Here is a 16,526-nt window from a genome sequence, read left to right on the forward strand (position 1 = left end):
CATAGAAAAGGGTTCTTTACGGTAAGAGCAGTGAGACTATGGAACTCTCTGCCTGAGGAGGTGGTGATGGTGAGTACAATAAAGGAATTCAAGAGGGGCCTGGATGTATTTCTGGAGTGTAATAATATTACAGGCTATAGCTACTAGAGAGGGGTCGTTGATCCAGGGAGTTATTCTGATTGCCTGATTGGAGTCGGGAAGGAATTTTTTATTCCCCTAAAGTGAGGAAAATTGGCTTCTACCTCACAGGGTTTTTTTTTGCCTTCCTCTGGATCAACTTGTAGGATGACAGGCCGAACTGGATGGACAAATGTCTTTTTTCGGCCTTATGTACTATGTTACTATGTTACTATAAGGTATCGCTGCATCTGAAAATGTCTGAACTATTAAAAAAAAATAATAATAATATATATATATTTTTTTTTTTAAATGTTCCTTTGTGGAGAACAGCCATAACAGAAAAAACAATAATAATAATATGCAATTTTTTTGTCACCTTACCTTGCCCCCCCAAAAAAAGTTGGTGATCAAAAGTTGTTTGTACCTGACTGGCTGTTTTATTAAAGGGACACTGACAGGCCAAATCAGCATATATAGTTAGATATATGACATTACAGGTCTTATAGAGTCTTTTAAAAGCATATAAGTATCCCCCCTGTCCACCTTATAAAGAGCGAAATATAAAGTTTTATAACCTGCTTGTCCGGTCAGCAATCTGCCCAAGGGGCGGCGTTTCATGTGAAAATGCGCCCAGCCAGCCTTCCCAACTGCCGTTCTTAAGCCCCGCCCAGCTCATCATTATTCACTTCGCTGGGCAGCGGCTAGAACTCTCCCCAGTCCCAATCCTGCGCATGGGCAATTCAATCCTCTGGGCATCGTTCATGCCCAATCTTCTGCGCCTGCGCCCCCGCCGTGGTTAGATCGCGCATGCGTACACACACAGCCTGCCTGCGTCTTGGAGGCAGCTGCAGCCTCAGCCATGCACTGTTCAGAGCAGCGCTTCAGAGCGCTGCTCACTCACATCGTCAAAGGGGTTAATAGTGCGTCCCAGAGGATTGAATTGCCCATGCGCAGGATCGGCACTGGGGAGAGTTCTAGCCGCCGCCCAGCGAAGTGAATAATGATGAGCTGGGCGGGGCTTAAGAACGGCAGTTGGGAGCGGCTAGCTGGGCGCATTTTCACATGAAACGCCGCCCCTTGGGCAGATTGCTGACCGGACAAGCAGGTTATAAAACTTTATATTTTGCTCTTTATAAGGTGGACAGGGGGGATACTTATATGCTTTTAAAAGACTCTATAAGACCTGTAATGTGATATATCTAACTATATATGCTGATTTGGCCTGTCAGTGTCCCTTTAAGTTAAAAAAAAAAAAAAAAAAAAAAACAGCAGCAGTCAGGTACAAAGAACTTTTGATCACCAACTTTTTTTTTGGGGGGGGGGGGCCCAAGGTAAGGTGACAAAAAAATTGCATATTATTATTGTTTTTTCTGTTATGGCTGTTCTCCACAAAGGAACATTTAAAAAATATATATATTTTAATAGTTCAGACATTTTCGGATGCAGCAATACCTTATGTTTTTTTAAATTTGTTTATATTTTTTATATGTAAAATTGGGAAAAGGGGAGTGATTTAAACTTTTAATATTTTTGTGTTTTTTAAATTTTTTTTACTTAATAACTTTTAGCCCCCTTAGGGTGGCTAGAACCTGGGCTCTTGATTCCTTGTCCCGTTCACCATAATAGAGTATTAGGGTGAATAAGATTCTGACATCTGAAGGGTTAAATGACGAGATTCAGCGTAATCGCCGTTCCCCTTCATTGTGGCCGGGTGCCTGCTGTATTATACCGCCAGCAACCTCAATGTATGGAGCGGGACCTTTGATGATATCACCATGTGACCAGTAGCAAGTGGATGTTATTGGTCCCATGGCAATATCATCATTAAAGGGCTTCTGTCACCCCACTAAACTGTTTTTTGTTTTTTTTTGGTTACTTATAATCCCTATACTGCGATTTATGCATACATACTGTAATTAATCATTTTGGTTCAGCAGATTCTGTTAAAAACGTACTTTTAAAATATGCAAATTACCTTGCTACCAGCAAGTAGGACGGCTACTTGCTGGTAGCAGCCGCATCCTCCTATCCTAAAGACGCCCCCTCCGCATGTTGATTGACAGGGCCAGCGGACGGGATCTTTCTTTGCTGGCCCTGTTTGCATTCAAAATCTGGCGCCTGTGCCGTACCTGTCTTCAGTCGGCGCAGGCGCACTGAGAGGAGGACGCTCGCTCGGCCGCTCCTTCCTCAATGCGCCTGTGCCAGGTGTAGATGTGACGTCATCGGCGCAGGCGCATTGAGGATGGAGCGGCCGAAGGAGCGTCCTCCTCTCAGTGCGCCTGCGCCGACTGAATACCGTTACGGTGCAGGCGCGAGATCTTGATAGCAGACAGGGCCAGCAGAGAAAGATCCCGTCCGCTGGCCCTGTCAATCAACATGCGGAGGGGGCGTCTTTAGGATAGGAGGATGCGGCTGCTACCAGCAAGTAGCCGCCCTACTTGCTGGTAGCAAGGTAATTTGCATATTTTAAAAGTACGTTTTTAACAGAATCTGCTGAACCAAAATGATTAATTACAGTATGTATGGATAAATCGTAGTATAGGGATTATAAGTAACCAAAAAAAAAAACTGTTTAGTGGGGTGACAGAAGGTCTTTTACCTTATCAGCATACAGGAAGATCTTGCTACAAATTAATAGGACCTTTGATGATGTCATTGCCATGTGGTCACAAACAAGTGGATCACATGGCGATGATATCTTCAATGGACCTTTACCCCATCAGAATTCAGGACCACCTGGACACTGCGAGTTTCCTCCACTGCCCTCCTATTCTTCCCCCCTCCTTTCCTCCCAGACACTTCCCCATCGGGCCACTGGCCTTTTTCATTGGTGCCAGTAGCCGGCTGCGTCACAGTGAGGAGGGAGGGACACTTTCCCTTCCTACTCCACTGTGTGAACAGGGAAGAATTGCCGCTCAGCCCCCATATCACATCACGAAAAAAATTTACATAAGCAATGTGCCATCAGTTAATCAGGCTGATAGTCAGTTTTTATTTTTATTTTTTTATTATCAGCCCAGCCCTACAATCGAGTCATTTCAGGTCTTTCTGTTAGCCCAAACAAGATGCAAAAGGCACATATAGGGCATCATTAAAAACAGTAGAAGTATATGTCCACATTTCCCCATGATGAATACCTTGGGAGGTCAACATTTTAAAAATTAGTCACTTTGTGGGTGTTTCTAATGTTTTGGTAATGTACAACATTTGTTCTGGAAGGATGGTGCCATATAACCAGCAATACAAAAATAGGCCTTTAAAGTCCAAAATGCACTCCAGCCCTTTGAAGTCTTCCAGTCCAAAAAGATGTAAAACGCACATATAGGGTATCACTGCAAAAGGCATGAGTATATGAACGTTTGGTAAACCTTGTTTTTTCAAGGCCACGTGGCGACTGTGAAAAATAGGTCACTGAATCAAACATTTTAGAAAAAAAAGCAAATTGCATTTTTCTCCACCCAATTCCATTCTATACACCTGACTAGAAATGAGCAGTCCCAGAAGTGAAAGGGACGGCTTACATGTAATTACACCTGCTCACCACTGTGGTTACGACGGCGAGCAGGTAAACAATGAAGGGAAGTCCGCACTCATAGGAACACTGCCTTCTCTTCAAACAACCGATAGGCGGGGTGCTGGGTGTCAGACCCCAGCCGATCTGATACTGATGACCTATCCTGAGGATAGGTCATCAATATAAATAAAGCAGACAACCCCTTTAAGTGCTGCCTTTAGTCTCATATTTTGGTACTATACATTACTATGGACTATAGATTGTATTATTACATAGACACATCCAGTATGATTGAGAAACTATTTGTCTAAAATACTGTTTGGAATTCATGATTTTTCTTCCAGGTTGTTCATAGGACATGTGCTCATCACCAGTCTCTTATATGTCCCCTATGAAGGCTTAATCCATGGTTGTATACGATTTAGGGTACTTTCACACTAGCGTTATTCTTTTCCGGCATTGAGTTCCATTCTAGGGGCTCAATACCGGAAAAGAACTTATCAGTTTTATCCCAATGCATTCTGAATGGAGAGCAATCCGTTCAGGATGTCTTCATTTCAGTCTTTTTGCCTTTTCAGGACGGGGATAATACCACAGCATGCTGCGGTATTATCTCCGTCCAAAATTCCAGCATTTTTTCCCATTGAAATGCATTAATGCCGTTCCCGGCCTCAAGTGTTCCAGCAAAACGGATCCGGCATTGCGGTCTGCGCATGCTCAGACCGCAAAACATGTGAAAAAAATAAATGCCGGATCCGTTTTTCCGGATGTCACCAGAGAGACGGATCCGGCATTTCAATGCATTTGTCATACGGATCCTGATCCGTCTGACAAATGCCATCTGGATGCATACGTTTTGACAGATCCGGCAGGCAGTTCCGGCGACGGAACTGCCTGCCGGAATCCTCTGACGTAAGTGTGAAAGTACCCTTACAGGTCATCCTTGTTTTGATTTACAGATCCTTATTTTACAAAGCCCTGATCTTAGATACTATGTATTTGGGAGCTGATTCATTATCCATTTGCTTAATTATGTACTAGCCCCATGGGCGAACACAATACACAATACATGCCATACAAATTTTTGAGTACTAGCTACCGTGCTGTTAGATGTTGAATACTCCATAGGCCGCTGATGTTCTGCACCCATAGATAACTGATATGTACAGTCGTGGCCAAAAGTTTTGAGAATGACACAAATATTAGTTTTCACAAAGTTTGCTGCTAAACTGCTTTTAGATCTTTGTTTCCGTTGTTTCTGTGATGTAGTGAAATATAATTACACGCACTTCATACGTTTCAAAGGCTTTTATCGACAATTACATGACATTTATGCAAAGAGTCAGTATTTGCAGTGTTGGCCCTTCTTTTTCAGGACCTCTGCAATTCGACTGGGCATGATCTCAATCAACTTCTGGGCCAATTCCTGACTGATAGCAACCCATTCTTTCATAATCACTTCTTGGAGTTTGTCAGAATTAGTGGGTTTTTGTTTGTCCACCCGCCTCTTGAGGATTGACCACAAGTTCTCAATGGGATTAAGATCTGAGGAGTTTCCAGGCCATGGACCCAAAATGTCAACGTTTTGGTCCCCGAGCCACTTAGTTATCACTTTTGCCTTATGGCACGGTGCTCCATCGTGCTGGAAAATGCATTGTTCTTCACCAAACTGTTGTTGGATTGTTGGAAGAAGTTGCTTTTGGAGGGTGTTTTGGTACCATTCTTTATTCATGGCTGTGTTTTTGGGCAAAATTGTGAGTGAGCCCACTCCCTTGGATGAGAAGCAACCCCACACATGAATGGTCTCAGGATGCTTTACTGTTGGCATGACACAGGACTGATGGTAGCGCTCACCTTTGCTTCTCCGGACAAGCCTTTTTCCAGATGCCCCAAACAATCGGAAAGAGGCTTCATCGGAGAATATGACTTTGCCCCAGTCCTCAGCAGTCCATTCACCATACTTTCTGCAGAAGATCAATCTGTCCCTGATGTTATTTTTGGAGAGAAGTTGCTTCTTTGCTGCCCTTCTTGACACCAGGCCATCTTCCAAAAGTCTTCGCCTCACTGTGCGTCCAGATGCGCTCACACCTGCCTGCTGCCATTCCTGAGCAAGCTCTGCACTGGTGGCACTCCGATCCCGCAGCTGAATCTTCTTTAGGAGACGATCCTGGCGCTTGCTGGACTTTCTTGGATGCCCTGAAGCCTTCTTAACAAGAATTGAACCTCTTTCCTTGAAGTTCTTGATGTGCTGTTCCTTTCATATTGAATTTCTGCACTGTATTATTTCTTGTTTTACCTATGTTGTTTAAGTCTATTGTTCTCTGCTGCCATCTGCTGGCCGGAATTTGTATGCTGCACGCCTTCGTTCTTGTTAAATAAAGTTTTATCTCTGGGCGTGGTTTTAGCAGCCTTGGGCCTGGTCACTTCCTGTAGCCTTTTTCAGTGCTGCATTCCTTTGTGACTGGAGACACACACCTTGGCTTGTGAAGGCATCAGTTTTTGACCAGCAGTTGCCTCAGCAGTTAGCCTCAGGAAAGACATCCACATGACAGCATCTACTGCATTCCTGTATTGCATCACCATATGTCACTGCTCTGGATCAAATAAACCCACGTTTGATTGCATCCTCATGTCTACGTCTGGATCCATCTAACCTGAGCATCTGCCGGTCCGGTCTGCTCCACTGCTTGGATACGAAGGTAGGACAGTCACAAAGTTATTATCATTTACACCTTCATTCGCCTTCATGTGGGGACAGAACAGTCAAAAACTGCCTTAAAGCCTTATACCCCAGTAAATATCTGTCTGAATGTCCAATGCCCGGCTGCAGGTTCCCTCAGAGCCCAGTGCCACACTCAGGAACCTCCCCTGCAACAGGCCCACTCCCAGCAAATCTGCCCAGCAACAGTGCACGTCCCATAAGCCTAAGGGGAAGCACGGCGTGTCCGCAGTAGATATACTCTCGCCTGGAAGTCCTCCACTACTCGCCAAGCCACTTTCTACATCCTATATTAACCCTTGCTCGCATGATATAAGAACTGTTCACGCACGCGGGGCCTCCCTCAAACCAAAACCCCGCAATTCACTCAAAACACCTTGGGAAACTCATCGGGGTGCCTCATCTGAGCCGCACTGCAATTTTCAGCCCCCAATTCAAAAGTTCATTTTCTTAAAGAGACAGCGCACCTTAAATCAAAATGGCCGAAAAGGACCTTGTACAGTTCCCCAGTGATGAAACAAAGCAAATGCAACCTGATACTGATCATTATGAAGAGCTGGAGGTAGAACCCACACTTCCAGCAGACCAAGTCACTCGACCAAGGCGCTCTTTCAAACCAACTATAAAGATCACAGAAAATTATCACACCAGGAAAGATGAGCTATGTGACAACCTGGAAGAGCTATGGGAACAAGTTTCCTCCCTCATATCAGGACTTAAGTCCTCCTCAGGCGATGCCACCAGTTTACAAGTTGCCGTCGGGCGGCTGGACGCAGCCCATGAAAGGTACAAGAAACTGTCCACAAGGTATATAACCTTTCTAAAAGACTCTAATATTGAAGAAGCCCTGTCAGAATTGTGCAAGGCAGAATCAATAGACAGACAAAGAGACGCCATGGTGCTGGATGCTAAAGATAAAGTGGAACTCCGCATCTCTCATTTGCAAGAAACTAGATCACACAGATCGCATTCATCTAAACATTCCTCGCGGTCCTACAGATCATCATGCTCTAGAAGCTCCACCCTGAGCGAAAGATTACTAGAGGCCCGCATAAATGCAGAGCAATCCAAAGTGAGGCGTTCCTTCACCGAAAAAGAAGTCCTTGCGAGGGCAGAGGCACAGACGGCGGCCAAGAGGGCTGAGGCGGTGGCCAAGAGGGCTGAAGCAGAAGCAGAAGCCAAGAGGGCAGAAGCAGAGGCTCGAATAAAGATCCTTGAATCAGAGAGGGAAGAGGAAATTGCATTAGCAAAAGTAAGACTACTTGAGCAAGCATTGAGCCAAGGCCTCGATTCAGTCTGCTTACCACCAGAGGAGATAGACGATCCAGCTGATCGCACCAACGACTACGTACTGAAACAGTTATCTGCACCACCCCCAGTGTGCAGTACTGTCCAAGCCAACAACACTGAAACCTCCAAGTCAGCTCTACCTGCAGTGCCAGCGATACCCACAGCACCCGAGCAATCCAATAACAGTTGCCCAGACGCGCCCTCTCAAGGACAGTTATTACAGCAAGATGGCTACCAGGTGTTTCCTGGCCTACCTCCACAGCTCAAGCAGCAGTCATCAGAATCTACAGAGGCTAGACCACAGCTCAACCCTGCAGCAACATCATTCTACCCGGAAGCATCTCACCCTTTCACGCCACGCAACCTATACGCCCCAGGGGCATCACAAGTTGTCATGGCAACAGGCAGTGAGAAATCAATTATGTCTGAGTTTGCCAGGTTTATGGTGAGCAGAGAGCTAATTAACACCAGTCTCTCAAAATTTGATGACCGTGCGGAGAGCTACAGAGCCTGGAAGGCAACCTTCAAAGCCGCCATCGCCAACCTTAACCTAACTGCAAAGCAGGAGCTCGACCTCTTGATCAACTGGCTGGGCCCAGGCTCCACAAATCGCATCAAGAGCCTTAGAACTGTCTATGTGGGACAAGAAGAAGCAGGTCTCGCTGCAGCCTGGCAGAGACTCGAACGCACCTTCGCCAGTGCAGAAGCAATAGAGAAGGCACTATTCAGGAGACTGCAGAACGTCCCCAAGATCAGTCTCAAGGATGTCCATAAGCTTCAGGATTTAAGTGATTTGCTCATGGAACTGGAGCTCGCCAAAAGAGACCCTCGTCTGTCCGGGCTGTGCTACCTGGATACAGCCCATGGGGTGAACCCAATTGTCGTGAAGCTACCATACAGCCTGCAAGAGAAGTGGGCGGCATCAGTCTCAAGGTACAAAAGAGTGCATGACGTCACCTTTCCCCAATTTATTCATTTCTGTAGATTCATCGATGAACAGTCCCAGATGAGGAATGACCCCAGCCTCGACTTCCTGGAGTTCAATACTACAGCCTCAGTGACACCATCATCAAGGTATGAAAGTATTGTACATAAACACAGAGACTTTAAGAGCAGCGTGAATGTTAGAAAGACTAACCTACCATCATCTGCAGTACCCACTGGTAGACAGTACACTACCTCATCAGGAGACAAGGCCTTCAATCGTGAATGTCCCATTCATAAAAAACCACACTCACTGAACAAATGCAGAGGATTTAAATCCAAAACCATACAGGAGCGCAAGAAAGTCCTCACCGAGCTTGGGGTATGTTTCAGGTGCTGCGCTTCATTGGAGCACATGGCTAAGGACTGTAAATCCATCATCAAGTGTGAGGAGTGTCATAGTGAAAGACATGCCTCAGCTATGCACCCAACTCCACTCACAAGGGATTCACCTGCTGCTGTCACCACCAGTCCTGCTCAAAGTTATGGCGGGGAGCCCCAGAACCACGCTAACACAGCCACTGCTGTTTCCTGCTCATGCTTGGACGTATGTGGGGAGGGCCAGAGTGAGAAATGTTGTGCCCGCATATGTCTAATAAAGGTCTACCCGGAGGGGCTACCAGAAAAGGCAGTAAAAATGTATGCCATCATTGACGACCAAAGCAACCGCTCCCTAGCAGGACCTAAATTCTTTGAAGCCTTTGGAATAAAGGGACCGTCAGAACCCTACATCTTAAACACCTGCTCTGGTCGCATAGAGACTAGCGGCAGGAGGGCACAAGGATTCATCGCTTGTTCAGTCAGTGGAAATACGGAAATACCTCTACCGACGCTGATCGAATGCGATCAAATACCCAACCATAGGGATGAAATTCCTACCCCGGAAGCTGCATTTCACCATCCACACCTAAGGCACCTAGCCAACGTTATCCCACCTATGGACAACAACGCCGAGATTCTACTCCTGCTAGGCAGAGACAATCTAAGGGTACACAAGGTGCGTCAACAGTGTAATGGTCCCGACTATGCACCATACGCCCAGAGACTGGACTTGGGATGGGTGGTCATAGGAAATGTATGCTTGGATCAACCAAGAATCCGCTCTTTCAAAACATACATGCGTGGAGATGGACGCACAACTTGCATTAAGCCTTGCCCTCATCACTATGAGGTGAAAGAGAAGCCTCCAGACCTCATAAAACCACCTGACGACATTCCTCCCTACTTTTCTAACAACTTGGGAAGATTAGTCTTTCACACAAGCAAGGACGATGATAAAGTAGCTTTGTCAGTAGAGGACAGAGAATTTATCAAGATAATGGACAATGAGTTCCTTAAAGACGAAACCAATCACTGGGTTTCTCCATTACCCTTCCGAGCTACTAGGGTGAGACTCCCGAACAATAGGGAACAAGCTCTGTCGAGATTTAACTCTCTTCAGCGTACCATGAACAGTAAGCCTGAGATAAGAGAACACATCGTTGCCTTTATCGACAAAATATTCCGCAACAACCATGCAGAACCAGCTCCATCCTTAGGGAAGAACGACGAGTGCTGGTACTTGCCTTCATTTGGAGTGTATCACCCACGGAAACCTAATCAAATTAGGGTTGTTTTCGACTCAAGTGCCAAACATCAAGGTGTATCGCTTAATGATGTCCTTCTCACAGGTCCTAATTTGACGAATAACCTAGTTGGAGTGCTGATGAGGTTCAGAAAAGAGCTCGTTGCCATCACCGCCGACATTGAACAGATGTTCCACTGTTTCGTAGTCAGAGAGGACCACCGGAATTTCCTCAGGTTTCTGTGGTACAAGAATAACGACACCAACGCAGAGATGGCAGAATATCGTATGAGGGTACACGTATTTGGAAACAGCCCTTCACCTGCCGTGGCAACTTACGGCCTTCGGCGCACTGCATTAGAGGGAGAATCCAAGTACGGTAAAGACGCCAGAGACTTTGTAGAAAAGGACTTCTACGTAGACGATGGACTCAAATCACTACCGACTGAAGAAGCGGCTATCGATCTGCTTAAAAGGACTCAAAGTATGTTGTACCAAGCTAAACTTAGACTACACAAAATTGCTTCAAACAGCCTGGCCGTTATGAGGGCCTTCGAATCAGGCGATCATGCACCAGGATTCAAGGACATTAACTTGGGACTGGACAGTCCACCTGTGCAGAGGAGCTTGGGCCTCAGATGGGATCTCTCGGCTGACTCCTTCGGTTTTCAGATAAGTTGTGCAGACAAGCCATTCACAAAGCGAGGCGTCCTATCAGTGGTAAACAGCCTATTTGATCCGCTGAGATTTGTAGCGCCCATCACCATACAAGGTAAATCTCTACTGAGACAGTTTTCTGAAACAGTCAAGGATTGGGATACCCCACTTCCCTCCGAGAAAGAGCAAAAATGGGAAGCCTGGAAGCAATCTTTGTGTGCCTTGGATGAGATCCACATCCCGAGATGCTATATTAAAACTTCACTTTCCTCTAGCATAAAGAAAGAACTCCACGTGTTCTCGGACGCCTCCACGGAGGCCATCGCAGCGGTTGCCTATCTGAAGGTGACAGAACCCAACAACCAAAATCACGTTGGATTCGTCTTTGGTAAGGCTAAGTTAGCCCCCAAGCCCGATCATACTATTCCCAGACTGGAACTCTGTGGGACTGTGTTGGCAGTGGAGATTGCGGATTTCGTACAACAAGAACTGGGTGTCGATATAGCTGAGGTCCAGTATTACACCGACAGTAAGGTCGTTTTAGGTTACATCCACAATCGGACCAAGCGATTTTATGTGTACGTTAGTAACCGCATAGAGAGAATCAGGAGGTCCTCCAAACCTGAACAATGGCACTATGTACCATCCGAACTTAATCCAGCAGATCACGCCACTAGGCCTATGTCTATAGGTTCCTTTACTAACTCTACTTGGCTTACAGGTCCAGAGTTTCTACTTGGAGAGGCGGACGAATGTGTACAGGAAGTTTTCAGCATCCAGGATCCGGATAATGATCCAGAAATCCGCACTGAAGTTAGTGCATTAGTCACTGGAACAAAGCAAACCGCCAGCTTCAGTTGTCAGCGCTTTGAACGTTTCTCCATTTGGATGAGACCCATCGAGAACGTCCCTGATGGGTGAACAGGACTGTATCAAGCTTCGCAGATCTTCTCCATTCCAAGTTGGAAAACAGGACTAAACTATGTTTTGCATTCTAACATGTTTTCTTTTACAGGTTGTTTATATTTTATGGACATTCGTCATAGTGAAATCCCCAAAGTGAATTTCAGACGGGGAGTGTGCTGTTCCTTTCATATTGAATTTCTGCACTGTATTATTTCTTGTTTTACCTATGTTGTTTAAGTCTATTGTTCTCTGCTGCCATCTGCTGGCCGGAATTTGTATGCTGCACGCCTCGTTCGTTGTCTATAAAGTTTTATCTCTGGGCGTGGTTTTAGCAGCCTTGGGCCTGGTCACTTCCTGTAGCCTTTTTCAGTGCTGCATTCCTTTGTGACTGGAGACACACACCTTGGCTTGTGAAGGCATCAGTTTTTGACCAGCAGTAGCCTCAGCAGTTAGCCTCAGGAAAGACATCCGCATGACAGCATCTACTGCATTCCTGTATTGTATCACCGTATGACACTGCTCTGGATCAAATAAACCCATGTTTGATTGCATCCTCATGTCTACGTCTGGATCCATCTAACCTGAGCATCTGCCGGTCCGGTCTGCTCCACTGCTTGGATACGAAGGTAGGACAGTCACAAAGTCATTATCATTTACACCTTCATTCGCCTTCATGTGGGGACAGAACACTTGATGATCCTATAAATTGTTGATTGAGGTGCAATCTTAGTATCCACAATATCCTTGCCTGTGAAGCCATTTCTATGCAACGCAATGATGGCTGCACGCGTTTCTTTGCAGGTCACCATGGTTAACAATGGAAGAACAATGATTTCAAGCATCACCCTCCTTTTAACATGTCAAGTCTGCCATTTTAACCCAATCAGCCTGACATAATGATCTCCAGCCTTGTGCTTGTCAACATTCTCACCTGAGTTAACAAGACGATTACTGAAATGATCTCAGCAGGTCCTTTAATGACAGCAATGAAATGCAGTGGAAAAGTTTTTGGGGGATTAAGTTAATTTTCATGGCAAAGAAGGACTATGATCATCTGATCACTCTTCATAACATTCTGGAGTATATGCAAATTGCTATTATAAAAACTTAAGCAGCAACTTTTCCAATTTCCAATATTTATGTCATTCTCAAAACTTTTGGCCACGACTGTACATATGTAGTTCTTAGGTCTTTGTGATATATTTGATACATAGGATGTGCAATTTTATGTACTACTATTTCATTAATATTTATTGTTTTAAGGGTTCATAGGACCCAAAATGTCACACGTAGCTTTAACTATCACAATGTGGTATACTTTTGGATTGGATCTGACTGTTTTGAAAAAACAAATCACACATTGAACAAGATACTGTTCATACTTCTTTTTTGGAAAATATAACACCTGTCAGAAAATTGAATTCCAGTTAAAGGTGACCTCATATTGTGACAATGACCCTAAACACACCAGTAAATCCACCAAAGAATGGCTGGAAAAAAAAGATCTAAAAGTAAATCACACCAAAAACGCAATCATATCACCTTCATGTACTGTTATATTAAAGATCAAATATTGATTTGTTATTACACACCTGGACTCATATCAGTAGGAAGTTTCTCATCTGTATGCATCTGGTCACCCTGTATATATTCTCCATCCTCATCTATAACTTCCACTTTAATATTGAGGAGGTCTTTGTCCTAAATAACAATCACAAAAAGCAACATCGTAATTACTGCATACAGGAAAGTGGGCAGTACCCAATCAGACGGGGTGCTAAAATGTACCCAAACAGAAAAACGACTATACACAAAGACCGTACATATCCCAAGCACACCTCATATAGTACAAAAATGTATGTGTATGAAAAATGATATGCCTTTATAAAGTACATAATACAGACAAAAAAATACATACAAAATAGTAAAATATTGGGTAACACTGACATGGAAAAGGACCTAGGACTATTTTAGTGAACAGCAAACTAAGTTGTAGAAACCAGTGTCAGGCAGCTGCTGCCAAGGCCAATAAGATAATGGGTTGCATCAAAAGGGGCATAGATGCCCATGATAAAAACATAGTCCTACCACTTTACAAATCACTAGTCAGATGACACATGGAGTACTGTGTACAGTTCTGGGCTCCTGTGAACAAGGCAGACATAGCAGAGGTGGAGAGGGTTCAGAGGAGGGCAACTAAAGTAATAACTGAAATGGGGGACTACAGCGTTTCGGGGTCTGTTATCACCCCTTCCTCAGTGGACAACTGAGGAAGGGGTGATAACAGACCCCGAAACGCGTTTGGTGCTAGGACCCCCCCGATGGACATTGACTCTACCTACTGAAGGACTGCATATACCCGGACTAACCCAGTCTCATCACAGACCCGACGCGCATTCCAACAGGACTTCCATGGGAGTGTATTACGCTCATTCACAATTAAAGTCCAGCGCGGAAGAAGGAATCTGTAAACCTACCAAGCGCCGGCTCTTACACTGACGGAGCGGCGCCTGAGAGACAGAGAGGGGAACGGGACTAATACATGATATCCCTGAACACGAAAATTCAAAGTACCGGCACAGCAGCGGAGCATATCATCACAGCTGAACAGTGAGTAAAGCGGGACGCCGCACAAATAAATCACTATCTAATAGCTGTGTTTCTATTCCGTTTGGAGGAAATTTCTTGGGGGTCACCATATACCCCAAAGAGCGAGTTTCACCATATCCCAAATATAAGTTGGATGGACATTTATTTAAAGAGACTTTTATCCCCAACAATCAGAGGTTGTCACATTTTAAAGTGTTTATCAATAGATATTTAGGAATCTAGTATTTTTTATCATCCGGATTTTTTGTGTTACATTGTTTTATTATATTATTGTATGAATTGTCTATATGTATTATTTGCAATAAACTGTGAGGTTCCTATATAAAGAGAGTGCCCAGTATCTTTTTACTATTTTTTTCATTTGCACTAAAGGAAGGGTGATTCCTTTTTACTGAGAGCACCTCCCCCGTGGTTTGCGCCAGTCCTGTGCGTCACTTCTTTTTGCTTAAAGATCTTATTTTAGTTGACTCTTATCGGCCCATTTCACTACTGACCACGGATATTAAAATACTCGCCAAAGTCTTAGCAAACAGATTGCTAGGGGTTATCTCCACTATTGTACATGAGGATCAATGTGGTTTTATGCCAGACAGATCCACCTCCCTTAATCTTAGGTGTGTTTTCCTTAATCTCCAGTTGGGAATGGAGGGGGAAGATTGTAGTGCTGTGGTCTCTCCTGATGCTGCCAAAGCTTTTGATGGCGTCGAGTGGGACTACCTGTGGGCGGTATTGTCAAAGTTGGGGTTTGGCCCTAGTTTCATTAAGTGGGTTAAACTACTGTATGATCAGCCGAGAGCTGGGCTCAGAATAAATGGTGGAGTGTCCCGGGTGCTGGAACTGGTGAGGGGTACGAGGCAAGGCTGTCCTCTATCCCCTCTGCTCTTTGCACTGGCAATTGAACCGCTAGCGTGTCTGATTCGAGCTACTCCACTGATACAAGGGATTGGAAGAGGGAGGATGGAGGAACGAGTATCGCTATATGCGGATGACATGTTATACGTGGGAAACCAGACCTGCTCCATTAACCCCATAATTTTGATTATTTTGGATTTTGGCAACCAGTCTGGTCTACTCATAAACTGGGATAAATCTGTTCTCCCATTATCCCCTCTTCCGCAATCTCTCTCTCTTGCCCATACTAAACTCAAAGTAGTGTCATCTTTTAGATATTTAGGAGTTGAAGTTTCAACCAACCCCCATAGGTATATTCCTGACAATATAATACCAATACTTGCCAAATTTAAACTTAAAGCCATATCATGGCATAAACTTCTCTGGTCTCTAATTGGTAGGGGTAATCTGCTGAAAATGGTTATGATGCCGCAACTTTTATATTTACTCCATAATGCACCTGTTTGGGTTCCCATGCACTATTTTCACAAGGTTCAAAAAAAAATCCGGTTTGTGTTATGTAAAAAAGATAGAAGTAGGATCAAATATGAAACTCTGCAGAGAGGTAAGGAAATGGGTGGCCTAGCTTTACCTAATCCTTTTCTATACTTTGTAGCCGCCCAAGCGCAGCATTTTAAGAGCTGGAAGGTAGTTGGAGGAGGTGGAAGGAGTGGTAAGCTTGTAGAGTGGGCTTCTGGGTGCTCTCCTCCTGTTAGGTTCTTGGAGAGAGAGGTAGATGTAAAATTGAAAACGGTCCCGATTATTGGGCTCATGAGGAAGATATGGGATAAGATCAAAGAAGTGTTGAAAATCACAGGATTAATGGACATCTCACCTATATGGCGTAATAAGGCCTTGTCAGAAATATCTGGTTTAGAAGGGTTTTCCCAATGGGAAAGAAATGGCATATGGAATATTAGTCAGCTATACACTCAGGGCACTTTGAAACTGTTCCAGCAGTTATGCTCAGAATTTAATCTACCTACCGCGCATTTTTACAAATATTTGCAATTAAGACATGCCCTTGATACACAAGCCAAGAGGATGTCACTGCAGTTTGTCTCTAATCGAACACTTGGTAATATGATCGAAGTGGGTTCGGTTAAAGGGGCTATTTCGACTATATATCTTGAGCTCCTAGAAGAGTATCTGAAAAAGTTTCCTCTAAAGGTAAAACTACAATGGGAAAAGGATGTGGGTATGATAACAGATACCCAGTGGGAGGAAATACTGGCCTTGACCCCAAAGTTGTCCCTCAGTGAAGCAGCTAG

General features: G+C 44.6%; 1 protein-coding gene across 2 annotated transcripts in view; it reads right to left on the reverse strand.

Moving 5' to 3' along the window:
- The window catches only part of LOC121005090 (zinc finger protein 568-like), a 92,039-nt gene that overhangs the window by 7,333 nt on the left and 68,180 nt on the right, over positions 1-16,526 (reverse strand). For both annotated transcript variants that reach the window (XM_040437629.1, XM_040437630.1), the window contains exon 6: positions 13,347-13,455. In XM_040437629.1, coding sequence (XP_040293563.1) covers positions 13,347-13,455 — 109 coding nt within the window. The remainder of the gene's footprint in view (positions 1-13,346; positions 13,456-16,526) is intronic.

This window comes from Bufo bufo, chromosome 6 (assembly GCF_905171765.1).
Source record: "Bufo bufo chromosome 6, aBufBuf1.1, whole genome shotgun sequence".
Taxonomy (NCBI): Eukaryota; Metazoa; Chordata; class Amphibia; order Anura; family Bufonidae; genus Bufo; species Bufo bufo.